Raw genomic sequence first — 9,980 nt, 5'->3', positions numbered from 1 at the left:
ACCAATCTTGTTTATAGACTTCTCGGGTGGGGACTTGCTCCAAAGGTCGATCTTTCATATGATTTCAAAGACGTTGATCTAAGAAATCAACTCATGTTTACCAGCACTATCCCCCCTTAAAAAATTGCATTCTGCCTGGCTCTAAAGAAAGCAGAAGCGTGTTTCCAAAACTGGCACAATTAGGGTCTTACTATTGTACTCTTCGCTCTCCTTCAATCAAAATAGGGAAACCCCAAAACCACTCGCTGTCAGGAATGAATACAAGAATAAAAAAGAGAAGAGCACCGCATAACAGAGGTCTATTACTTTAGACCAATGGCTCTTATACCATGGGATTTTTCTATACAACACTAGAAATAATAATTCAGTTTTATTCTGACTAAATGGGGTCACGCAGTTTTATGAATTTTTGTTCTCCAATCATTTTCATTTGAAGATATACTTGATATACACAAGGCCTATACTATACATATCTTTCAAGTCAATTTAGGTCTGCACCTGGGTTTTTAAGTTCCTTCATTTTGAATCAAATAATTCCTACGTATTAGAACATCCAAAGGCTTCCGTTGAACATGACCATGAATTCTCAAATGATTTTCTCATAGTTTATCATGTATCGGAGTTGCTGCCAAATTAGCTCTAATATGATTATTCTTCATCTCCGCTACTCTAAGTTAATCTACATAATACTCCTTAACTATTCAACATTATGCACTATGCATCAAAGCTAGTAGTATGAACATCCATTAAAATTTTCTATATTCTTCTATATTATTCAATATTCTCAATTTAATAGCTTACAAACATGAAGTAGAATCATCTACGGCACAGGTGCACTAAAATTGAACCCTATCCATGACTTGAAACATGCACTGTGAGGAGACCATTTAAAGAATGATGTGTTATTGGTTAAGCGCTTATATTTCTTGGTAACTTTCTTATACTTCATCCAATCTCGAAGAACAGACATAAGATCAACCACCTTAGCTTTCATACTACGACAACAATTTGCATGGACTGTTGTCACTGCATTAAAATCTCTACTATCTCTGCAAAATCCACTAAAATAGAGGGTATCCAAGAACCTCACTCTTAACCCTAGTTGTTCAAACATACCCATATGCATCATCTTAATTAGGACATCTTGCTCTTTCATTCCTGTAGAGTTGTCTTTCATGTCATACCATGAATCAAATAGAGCAATGGTCTTGTTGTTTGACCTAACAAAGTAGAAGCCTGTGTTGATAAGGTTGTCTTTGGAATCTGGATAGCCATTGAACTCATCGCAGCTGATCTGGAGATCATCATCAGTTTGGTTTTGGTTGATCTTGATCAACCTTACTAATGGATTCCTCAGCCACATTACATCCATATCCTGCAATATAAATAAGGAATAAAGAGTTTTTAACTGATGAAATGAATTCACTTATGTAAAGCAAAAACTTATGTAAAACAGAAAAAAGGCATGCTTTATGCGCAAGGCTTCCGCTATTGCGGGGTTTAAGGAGGATCATAATATATGTAGCCTTACCTCCATTTCATGGAGAGGTTGTTTCCTAACTCAAACCCGTGATCACTTGATCACAATAGAACAATCTTGTCATCTTATGTACAGTAGAAGATTAATATATATATATATAGAGATATATTACTCATAATTTATGAAAATTGATAATATTGAAGTATCAATACACAATGAGTCATGTGATTGATTTTGATCTGTACCATTTGAATTAAATGATTGGAATTATTATGATACAAATATCTAAGACCATAGACTATAAAAATGAGATGTACCACGAAACATGACATAGAGAGAGTCCAAAGGTGCAATGACTATCCAATGGTTGAGTAATCCATAATCCACGTCAACTTATAAGGTGGGATTAGGAGAAAAAAAATGGTTACAATAGATAGCCAAAGTAAAAGATGCAAGGCAACAACCAGGGGATATTGAGATTTATGCAGCCATTGTGAGGGTATGTGTTTCTAGTGGTTGTTTGTCCATTGGGTATTAGATTTATCATGGTAAACTGGTACTGGTCTAATTGAAAACTGTTAACTGGAACATTCTTTTGCAAAAGAACCTTGCTATTCAGTAATATGGGACCTTTGTCTAGACACAAAAGGAGGTGAAATGATCGCCCTATATTTGTGATTGCGAAAAATCCCACTCGTGTTGATATTCCTACCTGTGCTGTGATTGGGTCCCTTGCTAGCATAGGGGCCACACTTTCAGGCAGAGAACCTCTCCCATAACTAAAACGTGGGGTGAGGCGAAGGTATTCTGTGAAGAAGAAGAAGTGGGAAAATACTACTTTTTTTCTTCCCACTAAGAGGTTCATATTGAATATATTAAGAAAAAAGATAAAAGATAAATGTCTAGACAAACTTGGACAAACACAACATAAGAAGAACCTAAAAATCCCGCATCTTAGTTAATGCCATCAGCAGGGAGAAACTAGGACTCCATACAAAACTAACGAAATCTAAGTCTTGGCCTACATTAAACATCCCTCAACAGTTCCTCCATAATGAAATGGAAGAAATATCTTAACTAGAAATGCCAAACTTTTCCCTTTTTTCCATCAAAAATTTGCTAAAGGATTTGCCTCTCTGAGATAATGTATAATTTTTCAAGAAATAGAAGATATATTCAGTTGCAAAAAGAAAGACAACTGTTACCTAAGAAAAAAAGAAAAAAAACGAATTAGATTGAATGGAAACGACAAATGATGCAAAATCACACTCTATTCAAAGACTTTGCACATCCGTCCAAAGACTTTGAATGAATATAAAATTCAATATATAAATATATATATTTTTAGCATTTAATTATTAAATTAATACCTTCATTGGATCTAATGGTTGATATCAATACTAAACAATTCATTAATCGCTTTAAGCATGTAAGACATAAGAAGGATGAAAATAAGAAGGATGAAAATAATTCTAGCATGTAAGACTCATTATGTGAATCATCTTTGGTTTGATTGGTTTTATCAATAATGTTTAGCACCAATTAGCAAGAGATTCAATTTAAGCAAACTCATTGCTCTTTCCTTTGTAAATTTAATACCATAAGTGGGGGTGGGGAGGAACTCTAGTAATACTTCGCAAATATGGTCCACAAAATATTATTAGAGTCCAGTTGTGAAGCTATTACTTGATTGAAAACCATATATCTAAAACCTTGTCTTTGTGTTGAAGAAAAGTTTGGTGGACCCCAACCTATTGGGATACATGTTAATCTTTCATTCTCAATATGATTTGGGTAACTCAATTAAGTTGGAGTACTCAGCTGACTAGTACTAATTATTGCTTAATCTTAAATAGAAACTGAAAAACGATTTTTTTTTTTTTTTTCTTGTTAGAACTGAAAAACAAACTTATAGATAAAGAATAATAAGTTGTGGACTTATTATATATCATGGAGAACACATTTAGAATATGTAAAAGGTAGGCTCTTCTTCAATGTTAGTGGTGGGGTCATTTCAAAAGTGTACCTAGGGAAACTGCATGGTGCAACATAAAATATAAAGCTTGCAGTGGGTTACTATTGGATTAATGTTTTTTTCTTTACATTTATGATCGAGATTTCTTTCCCTCATGATATGATCATCGGTATCATTAGAATGTATTGGAGAGGGATAATTTTGACATAATGAATAAGATGGGAGAGTGTAGTGATGACACAAAATTTCAATATGGGTCACATCATCAACGGAAAAGGAATTCTTTCTTCCTACATTTTCACAGGGTTGAAAGGAAACATTGGTTCTCATTTTTATTATTCTTTAAAAGAAAAGTTTTTAAGGAATTCTTTTCTAATCAATAGTGGGTTGTTCAAAACAAGGAAGATAGTTCCTCTCGATACCTTTGTGATGGGTTCGCACCAATAGGTTTTTTTTTTTTCTTGTTGAAGAGAGAAACAATTTATTATTATGCCAATGACTAATAGATGCCAGATTATAAAACTCTATCAACCACAAAGTAAAATTTGTGATGGATTTGTACCAATAGTCTGGAAAAAAAAATTGGCATCATTCACACAAAGTCAATAAGGCCAAAGTAGAAGAGAAAGAGAGTACAAAAGAAACCCATGTGAGACAGTGAGAGGAGAATAGTGCATGTGGTAAACTTTTTCCCATGAAAAAAAGGGTGAGGGATTTGTATCTCCCCAATAAGGCAATCGCAATCAAAATGATAACCAGGCTTCAATAATGAACACAAAACGACACTTTCCTTGTCCACTTCCCCTTGGAAATGGAAATATTGGAAATAAAAGTGGATATGAAAATGGGTGGATCAGTGGGTCGAATTGGTCTGCCTGATGGTTAATAGTTGTATATTCCAAAGGTCACGGTGAATGGAAATCTAACTAGGTCTCTCTCTTCAATCACCTGGTGAAGGAAAACTTCTGCTCCAACATAATATTAAGAACATGAAACCTAAGAGGCTTCTAAATCTTGTTTCCTAAATCCCAAGTCAGTTATCGGGTCGGGTCACCTAATAGGAAGTCATTCTTCCCAAACCTAGCTAACCCTATAGAGTTGGCCAGTGAATAATGTGAGACCAATCTGACCCACCAATAAAGGAAGAAAACGAAACATCCAGTATTGCCCTATTATTGTCCTCTTTCCCTCACATCTATTCCATGTCTCATATGTGTATTTCATAAGATCTGCAATTATAGCTTAACAAGAAAATAATAATAGTGAAAGCAAGTTAGAACTTACAGTGAAGATGAAACTGTATCCACGCTTGAGAACATCACCAAGGAAAAGAGTTCTCCTCCACATCATCTTTATAAATTCCCTTGACATATACAACTTCTCACCTCCAAAATCTACACCTTCAGTCTCCAATTTATAGCAATGAAGTTTCATAAATTTGCACCTGTCGAAAGCTATTTGATCCATGGCCACAAGCAGGAGATGATCCACTAAGCCTCTGGTGTCATCACCCAACCAGAATCCTTCCAAGAATAGATCAAGCATAGTCTTCCCTGGAGTTCCCCCATCAGCATAAGCTTTGTTAACCATAGCAATTATCACTGTCTTGTTCACCATTGAAGCTCTCTCCAATGCCATCTCAAGCTCATCTTTTGGCCTGGTAGTCATGATTGCCTCATCACTCTGATGAGAACCCACCAAAGAAAATATTTAAATTTCAGTAAAACTAAGTGAACCCATGTCAGTAATTCCATAAAAAATAAGATTAAGAGAGAGAAATTATGGAGGCTTACCAGTTTGGTTGATGGCTGACATGGGCATTTCTGGGTTGGAAAGAGAAGTATGGAGGAGGCAGAGGGAGACCAGTTGCAGAGATAGAGAACTCCGGCCAACAGAACAACCACTACAACCAAGTTTGAAACACTGCTTTTGGAGTAATCCATGAGTATGGTAGCCAATAACTTTTGGGTACAAGAAGGATATGTTATATTTAAACTTAATTCTCAGCCATTTACCCTTACCTCTCAACCCTAAGGTCAAGCAGAAGAGTCTTCAAACTCTCACAACAACTCAAGAGACTTAGAGAGAGCCCTTTGCACCAAAATAAGACTATGTCACAAGCGCATGGTCTGAATCTGTGTGTGGTGGCGGTGGTGGTGGTGGAGTTCTTAAAAGTCAAAATAGAAGGTAGGATATTAGATATTTTTTCCTTCCCATAAAGGCCAGGCATAAGTTCAAAAACAGAAAGAAATCTGATAAGATGGAATGATGTCAGACGTGGTGGGTCCATTCTATGGGTAATTAAATTAAGTAGGAGTTCTGTTGGGGTCCACTTAATGGACAGTGGGGATGGACCCTTGATCTTCAGTCGTTCAAGATCACCGGATACTTACAAGGGAGCATCTATAAATGAGATATATGAATCAGTCACCTTGCCCCAGTTAACAGCTTCCTTGGATTAAGGACCATGGATTTAGTTCATGGTCTCCTACCAACATTTTTTTTTTTTTAATTATTTAACCTTTTATTTGTATTCTACCACCGATTTGGTATTGGCTAGGTATCAATATTAGTGTTGATCCATGTGATCTATGCGATACTGATCTTAAAACCCTATCAAGAACATCAAAGGATGAAGCTTTAATGGACATTAGATTGGAATCCACCTAAAATTGTTCGGCATTTAAGAATCACTAAGTTGGCCTATCATATCACATAGATGAATTTTTCTTACACTCAACTTCAAGGGAAAATGACATACACATTCATCATAATACATGTCCTCTCAAACTCTCTTTCTTCTTTTTTGATGATGTAAACCCTTACGTCATTGACTTAACATGTGAGAGATGCCAATACATACGAGATATCTGTTCAATTGCTGAGAGGTAGATGTTAATAATGTTCCAAAATGAGAAAAAAAAAATGACTATTGTAGTAGATTTGTTTCTATTTTTTCTTTCACACTTTTTAATTAGAATTTATTTTGTGAAATGAAAAATTTAGTCCAACGATTATAAAGCCACATCACAAGTAATTTATCATGATCGGTGGCAGAGTTTTGACTCACGCCTCCATTTTTCCATGTCTACTATTTGCCTGATCCTTTATTTAAGTCTATTACCGTGACTAGTTGCACCAATTTCTTCACATCTAGATTCCTCACCTAACCAAAGATATCAGAAGACTTATTTAAATTATTTATTTTTAAATGAAGCAGAAGACGTATGGTTCTGAATGAGCATTCATAGGTTAAGGTTAGAGAAGTTTGTCGTAGACATCCGTATAGGACGCCACCAAGTGTAAGTTGAGGTGATCCACCAGGTCGGTTCTTCTATTATTAGTATTGTATAACTTTTCCTTTGATCATGGTGGCACAACAGGGTCAGACAGAAGGACAAAGACTGAACCAGCTGTATCAGTCCTTTTAAGAATTTGGAATCTTGCATCATCCTGTACGGCATCGCAGGAGAAATGGCCAAATAGAGCCAGCGGCCTCATGTTTCGCAATGCAACTACATGTTGATGATTGATGATTGATGATTGATAATTGATGACTGATGTTTCTAGGGGTGTCAGTTTGGCTTTGATGGTTGAAATCAGTTTTCGTCCACCTTAAATTTAATAGGGTTTTGATTAAGATTATTTGTTCTATAATTTCTATGAACGGTTAGGGTTAGAAATCTCAAGTCTTGGTTGAGGTTGAGGTCTTGGGTTGAGGTCAGCCCAATCCAATTTGATCCTACCTTGAATTATATGATAAACTGTACATATATAGAATTTTATATGATACGGCCAAATTGACTGTCCAGTAGGGTAAGGACACGCATCGCCCACTTGGACACGTGTCACCCACCTAATAAAGGCTGCCAGGACTCTACCACGTCAACCGCATGAAGAGAATATCCCCCACGAAGGGATAGGACGTATCGGAGTAGGACTCTAAAAGGAAAGGAGGTAGACTCGAGGAAGACTCCTCCGAGGAAAGGGGAAACCCTAAACCCTAAGAGCTATATAAGAAGGCCCGGAAGAAAGGGAGAGGTAAGCATCAATACCCACACCATTACTCCTTAACAAAAACTGTACGGCCGATTCCTAACTTAAGCGTCGGAGGACTAACCCCGGACAAAGCTCCGGGCCTCTGCCGTCTGTGCTTGTGCAGGATCAACTCATACAGATTTTTCGGCAGTAACAGATTGGCGCCGTCTGTGGGAACGACAGTAATGGTGGGGAGAACCTACAATCGTAAGAAGACAAGAGCCGCGTTGAACATGAATATGGGGGAGGAGGAACCTTCAGGGGGGATCCCTCCCTCGACGGAGATAGGACGAGAAAGGGGCAACGATGATCGGGAAGGATCCGTAAGGTACCAGCGTTCAGCCGGATATTCAGTACGCGGAGATAGTGATCCTACGCCCCTTTTTGAAGCGCAGGAATATGTGACAAGGGAGCAATTCGAAGCCCTCTAGGATAAATATGACCGAATGGCCGAGGCAATGAAGGAGGTCTCCAAAGCTCTCTCTCAGAAGACCGGCGGAGCACCGCCTGACCCCCACATCCAGCCTAAGAGGGCTCGAGACGAGGACCGGAGTAGTACAGGATCGATAAGCTCTGGTCACAACCTTCGAAACCGAGCAATGAGGGAGACTCCCACACCCAGGGGAAGGACTCTGCGTGCCGCCAAAGACCCACATGGGGAGCCACGCCAGGGAGACGAATAGAGGCACGAGGACTCGGGTTTAAAGCAGATGGTCCTGGACCTGAAAGATGAGATCAAGAAGGTGGCAGAAAATCAGATGGGAGCTCACGAGCCAGACCTCACTAATGACACGGCCCTAGCTGATGAGATCATGAGGGATTCGCTCCCGATCGGCTTTCACCTGCCCAAGTATGACACTTATGACGGGTCTGGGGACCTCGTCGATCATCTGGAAGGCTTCAAGGTCGCCATGCAGTTCCATCGAGTCTCGAAAAATATTATGTGTCGCGCCCTACCATTAACATTCAGAGGAGCGGCAAGGCTATGGTACAACCGTTTGCCGACGAAGTCGATCCATAGCTTCAACGATCTAGGCTACTTCTTCGTGAAGGGATTCTCCAGTAGCCAAGCCCTTCAGAAGACCACGTTGAACTTGACCAACTTCAAGCAACATGAAGGAGAATCACTGCGAAACTACATGAAGCGCTTCCAACAAGAGAAGGTCACGATCAGAGGTCTGGACCCGAAAGAGGAGTTCACAGCCCTGTTGGGAGGCGTCAAGGATAAGGAGCTGAAAAGGTCTTTGGCGAAGCATACACCGAGGAACCTGGCCGAGTTGAGAGCTCAGTGCAATAAGTACATCCAGATGGAAAAAACCCTTCAAGCCAATGGAGCAGAACCAAGCCTCGTACAAGAGTAGCAAGCACACTCGCATTTTGCAATTTTTGCTCTTACGCACTTTTAAGTTGTAATTCCTCATCCTAAACTCTGGAGGATCTTATTCATGGAAAATATGAAAGATGGTTTACGGCAATTGAGAGTAATTCTCCTGTTTGGTGACCATAACTCTACTGAACGGACCTGACTGAAGGTCCTCACCTCGGTTGGGAGTTCGGCCAAAGCTGAACGGACCTGACCGAAGGTCCTCACCTCAGTTGGGAGTTCGGTTAAAGCCGAACGAACTTGACCGAAGGTCCTCACCTCGGTTGGGAGTTTGGCCAAAGCCGAATGGACCTGACCGAAAGTCCTCACCTCGGTTGGGGGCTCAGGCAAAGGTCGATCCGATCTGACCGAAGGTCCTCACCTCGGTCGGGGTCTCGACCAAAGCCGAACGGACCTGATCGAAGGTCCTCACCTCGGTCAGGAGTTCGGCCAAAGCCGAACGGACTTGATTGAAGGTCCTCACCTCGGTTGGGAGTTCGGCCAAAGTTGAACGGACCTGACCGAAGGTCCTTACCTCGATCGGGGGCTCAGGCTAAGGTCGATCCGAGCTTACAGAAGGTCCTCACCTCGATCGGGGGCTCAGGCTTAGGCCGAGCGGAGCTGACCGAAGGTCCTCACCTCGGTTGGGAGTTTGGCCAAAGCCAAATGGACCTGATCGAAGGTCCTTACCTCGGTTGGGAATTCAACCAAAGCCGAACGGACCTGACCGAAGGTCCTTACCTCGGTCGGGGGCTAAGGCCAAGGCTGAGCCGATCTGACCGAAGGTACTCACCTCGGTCAGGGGGCTCAGGCTAAGGCCGAGCCGAGCTTACCGAAGGTCCTCACCTCGGTTGGGGGCTCAGGCAAAGGCCGAGCCGATCTGATCGAAGGTCCTCACCTCGGTCGGGGGCTCGGCCAAAGCTAAACGGACCTGACCGAAGGTCCTCACCTCCGTCAGGAGTTCGGCCAAAGCCGAATAGACTTGATTAAAGGTCCTCACCTCGGTTGGGAGTTTGGCCAAAGCCGAACGGACCTGACCGAAAGTCCTCACCTCGATTGGGAGTTCGGCCAAAGTGAATAGAGTTGACCGAAGGTCTTTACCTCGGTTGGGGGCTCAGGCTAAG

At 40.6% G+C, this 9,980-nt stretch overlaps 1 protein-coding gene across 1 annotated transcript; it reads right to left on the bottom strand.

Moving 5' to 3' along the window:
* Positions 1-731: 731 nt before the first annotated feature.
* Positions 732-5,640, bottom strand: LOC122074610 (uncharacterized protein At1g28695-like). The gene is made up of 3 exons (XM_042639513.1): positions 5,249-5,640; positions 4,740-5,138; positions 732-1,375 (listed from the first exon to the last, which is right to left on the bottom strand). The coding sequence occupies exons 1-3, from the start codon at positions 5,396-5,398 to the stop codon at positions 821-823; spliced, it is 1,104 nt and encodes a 367-aa protein (XP_042495447.1). The 5' UTR covers positions 5,399-5,640; the 3' UTR covers positions 732-820.
* Between the last annotated feature and the right edge of the window lie 4,340 nt (positions 5,641-9,980).

The sequence above is a fragment of the Macadamia integrifolia genome, chromosome 1 (genome assembly GCF_013358625.1).
Source record: "Macadamia integrifolia cultivar HAES 741 chromosome 1, SCU_Mint_v3, whole genome shotgun sequence".
Lineage (NCBI taxonomy): Eukaryota > Viridiplantae > Streptophyta > Magnoliopsida > Proteales > Proteaceae > Macadamia > Macadamia integrifolia.
The sequence above is the reverse complement of the archived record's forward strand: the minus strand, read 5'-3'. Positions and strand labels throughout refer to the sequence as shown.

Excerpts from the sequence above, each read along its gene's own strand:
- LOC122074610 (XM_042639513.1), bottom strand. The coding sequence starts at position 5,398 with ATGGATTACTCCAAAAGCAGTGTTTCAAACTTGGTTGTAGTGGTTGTT. Across the intron at positions 5,139-5,248 it reads GTCAGCCATCAACCAAACTG|AGTGATGAGGCAATCATGAC; the intron begins GTAAGCCTCCAT and ends GGTTCTCATCAG. Across the intron at positions 1,376-4,739 it reads GATACAGTTTCATCTTCACT|GATATGGATGTAATGTGGCT; the intron begins GTAAGTTCTAAC and ends TTTATATTGCAG.